Source organism: Momordica charantia (genome assembly GCF_013281855.1).
Source record: "Momordica charantia cultivar OHB3-1 chromosome 8 unlocalized genomic scaffold, Mcharantia_2.0 BLBB01000008.1, whole genome shotgun sequence".
Lineage (NCBI taxonomy): Eukaryota > Viridiplantae > Streptophyta > Magnoliopsida > Cucurbitales > Cucurbitaceae > Momordica > Momordica charantia.
The window spans coordinates 33169107-33184878 of record NW_028275166.1 but is presented as its reverse complement, the minus strand read 5'-3'; the positions used below and the strand labels follow the sequence as shown (position 1 = coordinate 33184878).

Here is a 15772-nt window from a genome sequence, read left to right as displayed (position 1 = left end):
CCCTCTATTTATAGGGTAAGCGCTAGACAAGATGTTTGGTCGGTGATTTGTGCTATTGGATAGTTTGTAGGAAGATCAGTTTGTCGGGTTTGCAAGGTTGGAGATGGACAAAACCTTTAGTCAAATGAAACTTTACCTAGATGGTTCCATGACTAAGTATAAAGGTTGGGTGTTCCTTTGACTTTTTTGGGTAGACGTGGTCTTCCAATGTTCTACTATTCTATACGTGACAAGATTATTTTTGTCCCCTAACAATTACCATTGATTTTTAAAGCTTAAATACTATTTTGGGTTTTCTACTTTCCTTCCTCTCGATTATTATATTTTATATTTTGGTTTTGTACTTTTAACATTTGTTCGTTTTAGTATATGTAATTTCAAAACGTCTATTTTGGTCAATGTTTGTAAAATTTAAATACAAATTTTATACGCAATGAAAACTATTTAATACAAAATTTTAGCTACACTTTTCAAGAAATTTATTGAGGGTAGTTTTTGTGCTAAATATGTGATTGGAAACAAAATGAAATGAATATAAATAATAAGAGACCAAAATGATATACAGAGATCAAAAGTGACGTTTCATTATTGCAAAAGTTAAAAGGAAAAAAAGTTAAAAGTACGGGAATAAAAATATAAATCGGCAGTTTTGGGATACTTTATCAATCAATAAACATCTATACCAAGGAGTGTTTGAAGTAATTAATTAAAAAATGGATGAAAAAGATTAAAATAATTTTTTGTGCCAGAACATTTAAAAATTTAAGATGTTTCTTTTAAACCTTCCTCATCAAAACTACCATATTCTTATAAATACTTAAAAGAAAAGTATTGTTTTTCTTTAAGCTTCACTGTCATCATATTGATAAGTAATATCACTAAAGATATAGTTTTAAATTTCTATCAACATTTTCATATGTTCATAATTTCGACGTCGACACGTGAGGCGAGGTGAATAGACATTCCATCCTATAGTAAAATAATCGACTAAAGGTAAGAAAATAGGAATATTATAGAAATAATATTAGTAATAAGAATTTCAAACCTTTACGAATTTTTTGAGTTTTTTTTTTTCTTTTGAATCCATTTAAGTACAATTATTACGTCACACTCGCAAAAATTAAATAAAATTTAAAAAAACAACCTCCTTAATTTCTCGGTCTTCTTCCCACCGAAACAGCTTCAAGCAAACAACGCATTTTCACAGTCTGTGGGCGCACACAAAGGGCAATACCAACAAATTTCTCTCCCACTGTCATCAATGGCAGAATTTCCTCAACACCAGATTGTATATATTCATCTATGTTTCGTCTTCCGCAGCAGAATTGAATTGAAGCATCTTCGTCTCGTCAATGGCGGTGTCCAAAGGGAAATACGGTAAGATTAACTTTCACGGCAGGAAATGGTCCACATTAGAGCTCTCCAAGATCATCATGGCTCTCGTTTTGGCCCTCGGCTTCTCCATGCTTCTCGCTCTCCGGTTCTTCTCTCCTCCCGAAAGTTCTGATCCCAACCTACCCGACCGTCTCGCTTCCGTCAGGCGTAAAGCCGTTGAGAGGTACTCCCGATTCGGCAATGTTTAGTGATTTGATTTCTTCAGCTTGTTATTGGCAGTATCGATTAATTGCGATTTTGATTGTGGTCTTGTTGAAGTGAGGGGTTGGGGAAGAGAGGGGAGCAGTGGGTTGAGGTCATTTCTTGGGAGCCAAGGGCTTTCATTTATCACAATTTCTTGGTATGTTTTAGAGTAATTATTATTATTATTATTATTATTTTATTGTCATTTGGTTTAAATGTTTACTGATGTTGGAATGCTTTTGAACAGTCCAAGGAAGAGTGCTTGTACTTAATTAGTCTTGCAAAGCCTCGTATGGTGAAGTCAACTGTGATTGATTCCGAAACTGGCAAGAGTATGGATAGCAGGTTTGTCTTTCTCATTCTTACATACCAGTAGAGTTTGTCAATTATGACTACGAACAAAGATAGAGGTTAGTTTTGTAATAATTTCATCTTCTAAAGATGATTTATCTATAAATAGTCTTTCTGATCAATGGTCTCTCTAAAAGTAGATTTATTTGAGGGAGGTAAGTCCCGAAAGTGGCTGCATATAGTAGATTCAGCTGAAATTTGGTCGGTTTGAAGTATATTTATAGTAGGCTCGGTTTTTCAAAGCCTAAAACTGAAAATAATAAATTGGTTTGAGTTAGGCGGCTGGTTTAGATAATTGATTTGGTCAAAACCCGGCCACATACGCCTTAGGTGAAAAAGATGGTTACGGAGAAAGCATAAAAGAAGGGTATAACAATACAATTACAAATAAACAAGGGAAACTTTAGTTGATTTGCTACATAATATAATGTTCGCAGGGTGCGCACCAGCTCTGGTATGTTTCTGAGTAGAGGGCAGGACAGAATCATCAGGAACATAGAGAAAAGAATTGCAGACTTTACATTCATTCCTATAGGTAAAGAATTCTAAAGATTACTTATTTCTTTTTCCAATTTCTCATGCATTTATTATCACTCTGTTCTGTAACCTGTGACATATACAAGTATTTAATTGAAACTAGCATTTCTACCAGATGGGCCCGCTGTGCTATGTTACACCAAATGTTTAATTTGTTCATCCTATTGTTATAATTCCTACCTATTTGCTCACAAGGGGCAGTCCAGTTGGCAAGAACTTGTGGTCTCTTAGTCATATTGGCTTAGAGGCTTCAGGTTCGGATCTTCTAGTGAGTTTAATACCAAAAACCCTTGATGTCTATTGGGTCCGGACTTTAGGGCGGTCACTGCCTGGGTACAGGGGAGTAAAGCTCCGGCTCTCAGTTATCAAAAAAAAAAAAAAGGAATAAATAAATAATTCCTACCTATTTGCCTGGTAATAGTGGTTAGAACAAGTTTTTATAATTTTTTAAAGAGTTATTTTTTATGTGTTGACTTATCTCTTGGAACAAGTTGTCCTTCTGACTTTGTCCTTATGTAATATGTGGATGGAGAGTGATTTTGATGTATTCAGCACCATCAATCTTTACAAGTTATTTCCTTGTAGATTTGACAACTGAAACATAATTCCCACAAGAAGTTTGGTACTGATCAAGCCAAACATCGAATTTGCTTAAATTATGGCAATTAGTCTCTTACCCCAAGGGTAAACGTAAAGGTTTGAAATGTTTGGAGATATTCTCTAAGGTCTTGGATTTAAGCCTCAATTGAAAACTTAATAACTTAAAATTTTTTTGTTGTCTTTCGGGGTTGGGTTTGAGGTGGGTGAAACCCTCTTAGAGATTTGTAGGTTGCCTCCAAGACCTACTTATAAAAGAAAAGGAACTGATCTGTTTGAAACATATGCATCAGTGCAACCAAATATTTAAACTTTAAGCTTACTAATCCAAAAACGTAGCTAAGTTTCATGTGATATTGTCTCCATTTCTGTTTTGAGACCCCAAACCAAACCGTGCTTTGATTCATTTACTTGTTTTGATGCTTTCTTGATGTCACTGACATCCTTGGTCTCAATATATTTGTATTCCAAGCAGAGCATGGAGAAGGACTTCAAATTCTGCACTATGAAGTTGGGCAGAAGTATGATGCTCACCATGATTACTTTGTTGATGAGTACAACATCAAAAAAGGAAGCCAAAGAATGGCCACCCTTCTCATGTATTTGTAAGATTCTACTTGATATCTCTCTAATTCATCTGACCCTCTATAATTATCTCTCTAAATTGCTACCAATACGAATGCAGGTCGGATGTTGAAGAAGGGGGCGAGACGGTGTTCCCGGCTGCAAAAGGAAATTTCAGCTCTGTGCCATGGTGGAATGAGCTTTCTGAATGTGGTAAAGGTGGACTTTCTGTAAAACCAAAGATGGGGGATGCGTTATTGTTCTGGAGCATGAAGCCTGATGCTTCCTTAGATCCTACAAGTTTGCATGGTTAGTGATATTTACTGTCATCAAAATCTTGAATATTCCCCTCTGTTTTCAAATTTATCGTTTGCTATTTACATTTGTAATAGTAGAAAATTAAAAACAAGCATTTTTGGGGCGGGATGGACAGTATAACATAAATGAAGTTTAAATTATATGTTGGCCCTGGAACTTTTATATATATATATATATATATATATATATATATATATATTATATAACTGATCAAACCATCAACTTTTGGATTCAATTTTGATTGTTTTATATATGCCTTTGCTCAAGAGTTGGGCGCATTTTAATAATTATTAAGGAGAACTAATTACATTTTTGTGATAGGTGCTTGCCCTGTAATAAAAGGGAACAAATGGTCATGTACAAAGTGGATGCATGTTAACAAATACTCGTGAGGTAAGTAGTATATTTCTTTGTAACAGTTTGGTAAACCTTAAAATTTTCTCCTTTCTTTTGGTATAAATATAGTTCTCACCAATACGGATGTTAAGTTAGAGAGCAAATAAATACTGTTTTTCCTTTGACTTTAGTTATTCAATTTAATGGGTCTCTTCTTTATTTCTTTCTTTCTTTTTTTTGAAGTGAAATAGTTCTATAGAACTCGAAAGTGTGCAATAATTATTTAGCATATAAAAGTTACACATGAAAAGACATAGTATTGAAGATAATGTAACAATAAAAAATTTGAAGAAATGGATATATACTTTTTTTAAAGAGATTATTTAAGGATATTGAGTCAATTCAGGGTAGTAAGATAGTCAAATATTATATGCATACTTTAGTTATTTTTATTTTTTATAACTTTAAATGCTGGATTTGTTAATGGGTTACAATGATTGGCCATTAAATTTTATTAGCAATATGTGATATGTGAATTTTTGTATGATTTTATGCCATATTTTACATGATTTTAAGGGAGACCATTTCCAACTTTCAGGGAATAATTAAAATACATTCGTTGGTGGATAGTTAGGAAGTCGAGAGAATGCCTATTTTTCTAACGAAAGCTCATGTTGAAAGGGAGAAGAAGACGAAGAAGAAGATTGTTGTTTATACTTTTTATATGTAATTCTTTTGCTGCTTAATCTTTCACCTTCTGAAAAGTTGCATGCTTGAGTTGAGTTGTATAGTTACTGCTTAATTTGTATGCACAGAAAGTAATTCATGAAAAAAATGTAGTTTTTTGTCTACTTTTCATTCTATGATTTGTTTGTATTTTAATTTTTGTGAAACTAATCAAATCTGAAAGATTAAAACTTGTTCGGTAACATTCTCGTTTCTTGTTTTTTGTTTCCTGTTTGTTTTGATAACTGAACATATTTATCGTTTCTTAGTTTTTAGAAAATTGTGTAGAAATTTTATAAACAGCAAATTTTTTTTTCTCATTTTCAAATTTTTCTAAAACATAAAACTTTTGTTAAAACGTTATTAACACTTATTTTGTTTTTTAATATAAAGTTTAAAGATTAAAATTAAAAAACTTTGAAAGTTGAGGTCAAAATGAAATATTTAAATATTTAAGGGTTAAAAGAAATGAGATGGAAATTAGTGTTTTATTTTTTTAAGAGAATTGAAGGAAATAAGATTTTAAAGTTTTTTTTGGATAATTATTTATGTTTATTCACTAGTTTTTTAGTACAATATGTAGGGTGGGGATTGAACTTACAATCTCTAACGATGATAAAAGAAAAAGATTATCATTTTTTGTTTTTGAAATTGTTCGTGGATATTCATATTGGTTAAATTTTCGATATCGATAGACTCTAGAGGTACGAAATCAGTCTTAATGGGAAGATTCAATAGATAATCTACAGAGGACACACCAATTTGGGCTGATATAGGTAGAAGGCAGTCGAATTTGTAGCTTGTCGTGAGTATTAAGAGCTCGATGCAAATTACACCAAAGAAAGAATCTGACATTTCTTTGGGAAAGGAAGCTTCCAAACCTTATATTCACTCACTTAATACTAAAACAAGGCTTTCTTGTTGACCCAATTAGTGACCATTAGTAAGAAATTCTAATCGTTCTTCTGCCGTTCACCGTTAACTTTTTGACATGCTTTTATTTATTTATTTATTATTAATAATAAAAAATTTCTCCTCTCTCCTATATGTTGAGGAGGGAGAGCGGTGACAATGAAGCATTGTTATAATACTAGGATATTAATTTTTGTCGATATGTTTGACATTTACATCAACATATTTTGTGGACATAAGAGGGGTGAATCAACATTGTAAAAAAAAAAGCGACAAAATGTAAAAAATATCAATAAAATATTAAGGGAATATTATTAAATATTAATATTTTTAACTTATTTAAAAAGATTAAATGTTTATTTGTAAATTTAAATATGTATTATGAATTTTTTATTTTTATAATATTTCTGGAATTATATCTATTCACATGCATCGACATTTTATTGATATTTCCATTAACATCGATATTGAAATCTTACCTAATACTAATATGAACTAACTTACCTCAATACACGTCCACTCAAATATCACTTTAATATGTTAACACACGTATTTTGAAGTCACATTATCTATTTGCTAAATTGTTATTGACAAATAAAACTCAAAACTAAAATAATTCTAAAAATTCATAGAACTAGATTTGAACCTAAAATTTAGGATTTTGAACTTTCTTTTAGTACAATAATATACATACCAATTATCGCTTAGGTTCATGACGGCAGAAATGGGAACATTTTGACTTGTATTTTTCTTCATTTTTATTTATTAATAACAAGTGAATCTTTTTATCAATTTGAATATAATTCAATTAGTTAAGACATATATTTTAAGAGGTGTTGAGTTCAAATTTCATCCCCACCTATTATATATATATTTATATATGTATAGAAAAACAAGTGAATTCTTTTGTCAAAAGCATGGGAGTAGAGGTGTAAAGTTAATTATAATATATCTTGTAGGGATTATTAGGTTAATACCTCACTTTTACTTTTCCTAATGTCTGAAAAGAATATTTAGACCTTCAATAGAAAATGGAATAATTAATGGAGAAAGAAAGGAATAATAGAGCTTAAATGCTTTTTGATTTTTTGTTTTTTGAGTCTTAAGTACATGTGCAGAATGAAAATTCGAAGCTTCAACTTTATTATCGAGAAATATAGTTCAACTAGTTGAATTAAGGCTATTGGCGAATTATTTATCCTTATCCACTTGCTTCGACAGATAATTCTTAATAACGTTATTTAAAGTTTTTTTGTCAAATATTCAATTTATAAAGGTATATATTCAGATATTATTAAAAATCCCAAACAAGATCTAACAAAGTTTATAATATACATGGACTACTCTTCTCATTATTGATTGGTTTTGAGATAGACTCTTATGAATATTGATACAGATTGAATGTGATATTTTTCTTAAAAACAAAAAGGTCGATGGTGATATTAGTGATATTTTTAACATTGGTTATGTTTGAAAAGTTTTCCTCTTTTTATTTATTTATTTATTATTATTATTTTAATGTTTGAAGGATCCACTTATTTCATAAATTTTAGAGAAAATAATTATTCTGGTGAAACAAAATATTTTTTTTAATACAATATGAGATGAGATGAAGGGATTCAAATTTATAACCTTCTATTTGGACATAAATACTTTAACTTATTCTATTTGGACATAAGTACTTTTAACTTATTGAGATAGTAAAAGTTTTTCTTTTATCTAGAAAATATATAGCAAACATTATTTATTTAGTTTAGTTAATCAATATTTATTACTTTTACTTTTAACTCACCAACAATTAACTATTAAAACAAATAACAGTAGCATATTGTTTTGTTTCAAGAAAAGAAAATCCTATTGTTTGTATCTAATTAATTTTAATAACTACTTATAACTTATATTTTAATATTAACTTTGATTGTTCAATATTATTTTTAGTTGACAAGTTATTTAATATTAACAAACTAACAAATTAATTATTTGCTAATATGGTTTTACTTTATTTTTTTAGTATTACTTTTCATAAATATTTTAATCCTAAAATTTAGAGCGTTCTACCCTACCATAGTATACTTTACCAAATAGGTTTTTATTTTAATGGGATTATATATATGCAACATAATGTAATAATAGTACCTCACAAAGTGGGTTTTTAATTTATTCTAAAAAAAAATGTGGGTTTTTAATTCAGTGAGACCTAAATGAATTTTAAAATTAAGTAAGAATGAGTGAGATATATTTAGCGTCTAGAAAATATCAATTCATATAAAATAATATTTAAAAAAATTATGGCAGGAATTTAATAAAAATTTTTGTTGTGTTAATTTCTTAATGTTATTATATGAATAAGAATTTAATTATAAGCTAAAGTGAGGATAGCTAATAATTGACATATATCTTTAATTAAGAGGTTGTGAGTTCGATCCCCACTTCACATATTATATTAAAAAAAGAATTTAATTACAAAATTCTCCGAGACCTAAATTTTTAAAGATGGAAGACGAAATTGAAAGATATATAGTGTATATACTTCAAATATTTAATAGTAAAAGGAAAATTCACCTTAAATCATTAATTTATAAGAATTAACTAATAATTATCTCCAAACATAATCTTATTTTAGGGCTTGTTTAATATTTAAGAAGTATTGATCTTCAAATAAATTTTCTACTTTTCTTGGTACAATTCATTAACAAAACATATTTAGCTAACTATTTTTTTCACATGTTTTCTTACTTTTCTTTAGTATACGTACTATATGTTGGGAATGCAACCAAAGTTTCACATTAACTAACTAAAAGAAAGATTATGAGTATTTAAGTATGTGACAACATCTCATTGATACAAAACCTTTAGATGAAACAAAAAACAAAGTCGCGAAGGTTATGCTCAAAATGCACAATATCATACTATTGTGGATCAGAGATACTTGAGGATACTGTTATTCTTAACAAATGGTATAAGAACAATGTTTCTAACTTAGCTTTGTTTGGTAGAATCCTTGTGTGCCAAACAAAGAAAGTGGTAAATCTTAGAAGATGGTAGTCATGGTATGATCCGTGGTTGAGCTCTATCGAACAGACGGTGAGCTTTGGGGAAGAAGAGTTAACCTGGATAAGAGTTGAACAGATGAGTAACTATTTGAGGAGAGACTTGATAGTACTTTGTTCGAGGGGAGAATTCTTGGAAATGTGATCAAAGTCCTACATTGATTAAATAAAGAGAAGATGAGTGATATATAAACATGAGAAACAACATTTCCATTGGTACAAGACCTTTTGAGTGAAACACAAAACAAAATTTAAATTTTGAGGGGTTTATGTACAAAACCTATCCTCAAATTGTCAATTGAATGAAATCTTATTTATTATTTTCTAAACATCCAACCAGAAATATCAAGTCCTTGCCAAATCTAGACACAAGAGTGTTCATAATTAAATGGTTAAACTCGTTCAAATTTAAGATTTAATTCCACAAGTGATAAAATGAGTCAAGTACGTAGTATAGTAAAAAAATGAATTTTTACCTAAAATAATTTTACTATTAGGCACACACCTTGTAGTACTCCATGCAAAAGATCAGTAAGCTTTCTCAAAGTTGAAAGAACAACCAACCAATTCAATTAATTAATTAATTAACAAGAAAAGAAAAGTGAATTAAAGGCATAATTTGCTGACAAATGATTCTCCATTAACACAATACAAAACTCAAGCAGATTGCTGTGCCTTTTCTTTGTTCTAGTTTGTGGGTTTCCTTTAAAATACAAAGAAAATTCTCTGCAAAAACTTAGACTTTATCAAGTGGTCCATATTTCCTTAATGCTGGTTTTGTGGATTCTTTTTCAAAGTAATAATAAACTAATTGGGTTTTTGTTAGACTTTCAAAAAGATGGCACATTAAAAAAATATATGTAAACTGTGTTAAATTAATTAATAAATTAATAGTACTATTAATTAATATGAAAGAAAGAAAATAGTACCATCCCCCATTTGTTGCCAGTCTTTAAACCAATATTATTTTAATCAAATTGATAGATTAAAAAAATCCCCATTTGATTATTTGAGTGGGGTCCATGGAGTATGCCACCTTCACCCAATAGAATGGTTGCAAGCAAAAGCAATTAAAAAAATATTTGGAGGTTTTTACATAGGCAATGACATGTGAATCCATGTGAAGAGGGTCCTCCCTTGTTTGTTTCCCCAAGAACCCTAGATTTATTTGAGGAGGAAAAAAATAACCCTAGGATTCTTTCTTCTCCATTTTTTTAAAATATAATATGTTTGAGGTGAGATTTGAACTCAGTCGAGAAGATACATATTTTAATTATTGAGTCAAGTTCAAGTTGACAACCCTAAAGTTCTTTTACTCAGATTACATTGTTATTGATTTGTATACTTTACCGTAATCATCGGATCCACATATATTAATTTGATTAAGTTTTAGTTTAGGAGGCTAAATAAAAAAAAAAAGAGTTAGCTTAGAAGACTATATAACTACAATGTTTTGTTTGTTCGATTCAATTGGTTTTCTTTTCTGTTTTTAAAAATTAAGTTTTGTGTGACGTATATTCTTTTTTCAATTGTTGGACAATTTCATCCATAAATAATTTTTTGACCAATTTTTTTTGTTTTAGTTTCGATTTTTTACTTTTGAAAAATAAGAAGGTTTTGATAATTATTTAAAAGTAGAAAATAGGTTTTTAAAATTTATTTTGTTTTTTAGTTTTTAAAAATTGACTATATGATTTCGGAAATGATTTTGAAGGTAGGTTATAAGAGATGTATAAAAGTTGGAAATAAGTATAAGTTTGAAAAATATAAAACAAATGAAAAAGTTAGATGTGGTAAAATAATTGTAAAAAAAAAAAAAATTGCCTATTCATATGTGTAGAATTGAAAGGAAAAAAAATATAAGAAATAAAGATAGTGCAGAGCTTTCCCTCTTTTCATATCTGTCTCGTTGTGTTAAGGATAATCCCACATTTATAAAAGAAGGGTACATATAAGTTTATAATAAATATGGCTACTTCTCTCCTGATTAAATATTACCAATTGATTTTCAGATGTAACCTCATAAATAATGTTAATACGTTGGTCTTAAGAATACTAATTTTGAGAATATATTAATATCTTTTTCAACTTTTGCTACCTAATCAGATATATGTAAAATATAAGTCACAAAACAAACTCAACCGCCTCTCGGCTCCTAATTGATTCTACGGCAGAGGTCAATAAGGAGACAACAACTCCCTCAGACGTAACCTACAACTTTCGTCGTATTGTGTATTCCAAAATATTCGTAGTAAAACATATAAATTTCTTCCAAAATAGAAACTAATTCAAGGATCAAATTATTTATTTTAGATCACATATATGTAAATAGAACATATGATTAAATTAGTTAACAAAGAGAAACTTCTTTCAGTAGTTTTTGATGATGGGTGTTGTTTAAATTAGTGATATTTAAGCAACAATATCGAAAGAACATGACATCCCATCACTAGTTTCTATGTCACAACTCAAACTTCAACAACAATGTCTAGGGAAATTGCATCTCTATAAAATAAATTACATCAATTTTCATGATGGCTTAGCCACCTTCCCCAAACTCCTCCCCCACTATGCAACAAACCAAAACCATTCTATTAAATTATATTATATGTGTGGTCTTAACTTTCTTAAAAACTTAACACCAAAATGCCTATATATATATATTAAATTTTCTTTTATTTTCTTCTTTTTCCTTAAATTCCTTTGAGTTTTTCTCACCTTTAATTTCTCTCTTTTTGTTTGCTTAACCCTTGCCACAAGGCTACACGAGCCCACATTTTTCCCCCTTAATTTATAGAAATTTCTCTTTGCTTTTCGACCCACTTGTATTTTCACGAAAAAGCTGACGTTTATTTTCTTTTATTAGTTTTTTAGAAATAATTCGATGTAATTGGTACAATTTAAATTCGTATTTAACTTATTTATCCTATATTACAACATCAGGTTGAATATAGTTCAACTAATTATGAGGGGTGTGTTCGAATTTTTATTCTTATATTATTAGAACTTAAAAAGAGAGAAAAGAAAGAAGAAAATTAATGATGGGTTTTGTGATGGATGCTTCGGTTGATGAACGACAAATGATATTGTATCAATTTTGATGAACAATTTTTTTATAATTCTTTTCCCATCAATTGTATATTTTAATAATATCAATAATAATATAAGGATTTGTTTGAATTACATATAAAAAAACAAAAAAGAACATTGGGAGCTCCACCCATTTGCTCTACCTTTTTTCTTGTTAATATAATATGATAATTAAGTCTGAAGAATTACTTTTTAACAAATGGTGATAATGGGAAGTGGGGTATGAAGCTAAAATGGGGACAATATTAATCTCACAAATTTTCAATTTTAGGCATCTTGGTAAGCCACATATATAGACGCAAGATCATAAAGATATAGATAAATATAATGTAAATAAATGTTATTATATGGTGTAACTAATATTAAATTAGAGTTATAAAATAACCCTTAGTTTAAATTATTAAAATATTGTCATTAAAGTTTGAAAGTAAAAATATTCAAAAAGCTTAATGAAATTCCAAATAGTATGAGATGGGCTATGTTTAAAATTATATAATGCTGAAAATTTGTTTAATAGGACAATTTTAAGAAATAGTTTAAAATATATTCTGCCTTTTTTTGCATGCCTCTTTTTTGTGTTCATACATAATTAATTATTTATTGATATTATAATTTTGTTTAGGTTCATTACATGTTTTAATTGATTCTTAGAAATAGTAAATAAAAAACACGAAATAAACATGTACTTTTCAGAAAATACACCTTGAAGTTAAATGTTTGTTTTAGGTATATATTGCATATATAATATGAAATAGCATATAGAATAGGCTATAATATTATTGTTATAGTTTTTAATTAAATCCAATCATATACAAATAGCTTAAAAGCAATTCATTTCTTGACAATAAATAAGAATCAAACCCTAATTTCCCTTGAATCCAACACCAAACAAAGTTAAATAAAAGGTCATGGTTGCTAAAATTTAAACCTAAAAACTTTAGCTTTTTATTTTTTATTTGGGTACAATTTATAAGAAAAAGACACTATGAGTTCAATGATTTGATCAGTACTTATATGCCTGAACAAGTAAGTTTTTATTTATAAATTAAACTTGTTTACTATTCTCTTCTTTGTTGGAATTCTTTTAGTTTTAAAAACTTACTTAAGATTTAAAAAATGTTTCTAAAAACTAAATAATGGAATAGAAAAAAGTGTTAATTAAATTAAGTAGCTAGGCCTCCATTTCTTTAGAATAAACAAAGTCATTTCATCAAATGGGCCATAGTTACGTTCTTATGAATTTAATGTATATTTTATATCTCAAAGTGATGGATTTGCTTTTTTTTCCCTATTTTTATTCCCATCGCAAGGCAAATGAAAATAAAAATTTAAGAAAAAGAAGAAGAAGGAATTAAATATAGAAGTAGTACTTAATTAACTCCTTGTATTTGCATAGAACAATTTAATTAAGGGTTTTTTCACACTGAATATTTGTAATCAACTACCATGAAATATATAGACCCATCTTTCATCTTTTTATCTTCAACCCTCCTAAAAACCATGGCTGCAACTGAACAGCCTGAATCTTAAATCACTTTCTAACCTTTTTCAGAAGCCTTAAAACGACGGCCGGCCGCCGTGAGCCCAGGAATAAGCCTCCTGATTCATCTGCCCGCCGCCGTTTGGCAGCAAATTCGGCGGCAAATTGTACAGCGGTGGCATCGACGAAGGATCCGCTACTCCACCGCCGCCGATGCCTTGCGGTGAACCGTCGCCCGCACCACCTCCCGCCGATGCGTGCCCTTGTGCTCGTCCGCCCCCTTCCTCCTCTTCTTCCAAGGGCAATCGTTCGTACGTTGCGTTAGAAAACGTGGCGGAGATTACCATCACCGGCCCGGCAGCGGTGAGTGGACCGACGACGCTGCCACCCACCACCTGCCCTTGGCCACCGGCTAAGTAGATCGTGAGTCCGGTGGAGCCTGGTGGGGCCGGTCCAGGGAGGAAAGTTCCAGTCAAAGAAAGAATCTCGAACCGGCCGTGGAGGGTCAAGACCGCACCCGGTGCAGATGGCTGCCGGAGCGTCACATTCGTCACCGTGCCGCTACCACTGAGTACCGAAACACCTGTTAAATATATGAATAAAAGATTAAATTTACCCAAATCCATTTAAGATTTTGAATTGAGAAACAATTTAACCTAATTTCAAAGTAAATATCTTTTATTGCAACACTTACAATTTAACTTAATTTAATCTAATCTATCAGTTTAAGCTTACCTCTCTGTCTCCGACGGGCGAAGTGAGCGACACTTTCTGCTATGTCAGCTCCATTAGAAATCTCCATGACATGGCTTTTAAGGGCATTAGGGCTATCTCTAGTGACAAAGATGGGTGGCTTAGGCTTGTTTTTGGAGCCCGGTGGACGGCCACGGGGACGGCGGGTCGGAACTTCCACAGCTCCTTCTTTAGGCTCGTCACCGCCGTTGTCTCTATCTTCGTCATCATCGCCGCCGCTGCTTATCGGTCCACCGTTGTCGTTCATGGAGATCCCTAGATCTGGTTTTCTCATGGCGGAGGAGCTGGTTGACGTGTGATCAACTCCGGGAAGACCCATCTGGCCGGAGGTCCACCACCGGTTCGCCATGATTAAAAATAAAGTTTCAGATCTTCAAAGGTTCGTTTTTTCAGTTCAAAATCAGAAAAGTTTCAGATTTTTCCTGCGCAGAGAACAGAAAGAAGAAGAGGGTATTGTTGGAAAAGAAAAACATAGAGAAATCAATGATTAGAAAATGGATTAAATTAATATAAGTTTTGGGAGATGTAAATATAGAAGTTTAAGCAGAAGGGAAAGTAGTACTGGGAAAACTTGAGAGAGAGAGAGAGAGAGAGAGAGAGAGAGCTTCAAACTGATGATGAGAAGGGAAGGAGAGAAAAGGCAAAGAGATGCCTAGAGTAGAGATGGACAAGAAAGTATGTGAAGAGAGAGAGAGAGAGATAAAGAAGTGATTTTTATTTTGTTATTTTTGTCTAGAAATGTTGGGGTTATGTTATGAGAGTGTTTTTTTTTTTTTAAATAAATTATTGATTTATTTGAGTGTGTATTTGGCCTAATTTGAAGGGTTTTAATGGGGGAGTGGTTGGGGTAGTATGGGTGTGTGACAAAGTCTTGGCTACCTGCTAATCGGGTTTCTCTCTCTCTCTCTGTGAAATAAAAAATATAGAATTTTGGAGAGATGGGGCAGTGGTGATGGTGATTAGGAATTCTAGGGTTTGTGAGTGGGGTGGCATGCGCTTATGATGGTGGGATGCACGTCCTTGTCTTCTTCCGTCCCCACCCCACGACTCAGATACAAAGGAGTAAAAGAAAATATTTGACTTCTTTACAGTAACGAACAATTTTATGTACTAAAAAAAGATCAATTTTATTATATGTTTGAAGAAAAAGAAATGAAAGAGTAGAAAGCTTTAATCTAAAAAAATTACAACTTTGTCGATTTTTGAATAATAATGGCAACAAGAGTTGATATTTACTATTAAAGGAGCCATCTTTGGAGAGTAAAATTTGGGAGGGAGAGAGATTAGGTAAAAAGAAACATTAATGAAGAGACATAAATCCAAGCCTCTAACCCTGTCCATATGAATATTATACAATATATATATATATATATATTATATTTTATTATATTGGTCTTTCCTTTTGCATATGTTTGAACTTTGAACTTGGTGAAGTTCTTTTCTGTCCAAATATGTTGAGAGTTGGATGATTTAAGTTCAT

The 15772-nt window shown here is 30.9% G+C and overlaps 2 protein-coding genes across 3 annotated transcripts; one reads left to right on the top strand and one right to left on the bottom strand.

Moving 5' to 3' along the window:
• Positions 1-1167: 1167 nt before the first annotated feature.
• On the top strand, positions 1168-5132 carry LOC111013165 (putative prolyl 4-hydroxylase 3). The gene is made up of 8 exons (XM_022287562.2): positions 1168-1558; positions 1654-1735; positions 1826-1923; positions 2367-2464; positions 3539-3668; positions 3749-3936; positions 4267-4338; positions 4880-5132. The coding sequence occupies exons 1-7, from the start codon at positions 1353-1355 to the stop codon at positions 4335-4337; spliced, it is 873 nt and encodes a 290-aa protein (XP_022143254.1). The 5' UTR covers positions 1168-1352; the 3' UTR covers position 4338; positions 4880-5132.
• Positions 5133-13415: 8283 nt separating this feature from the next.
• Positions 13416-15032, bottom strand: LOC148209936 (AT-hook motif nuclear-localized protein 20-like). 2 transcript variants are annotated; one of them, XM_088126861.1, is made up of 3 exons: positions 14855-15032; positions 14275-14714; positions 13416-14122 (listed from the first exon to the last, which is right to left on the bottom strand). In XM_088126861.1, exons 2-3 carry the CDS (start codon positions 14639-14641, stop codon positions 13617-13619), a joined length of 873 nt encoding a protein of 290 aa, XP_087982987.1. In that variant the 5' UTR covers positions 14642-14714; positions 14855-15032; the 3' UTR covers positions 13416-13616. The 2 variants fall into 2 exon arrangements, with proteins under 2 accessions (XP_087982987.1, XP_087982986.1); XM_088126860.1 differs by having other exon boundaries at positions 14275-15032.
• Between the last annotated feature and the right edge of the window lie 740 nt (positions 15033-15772).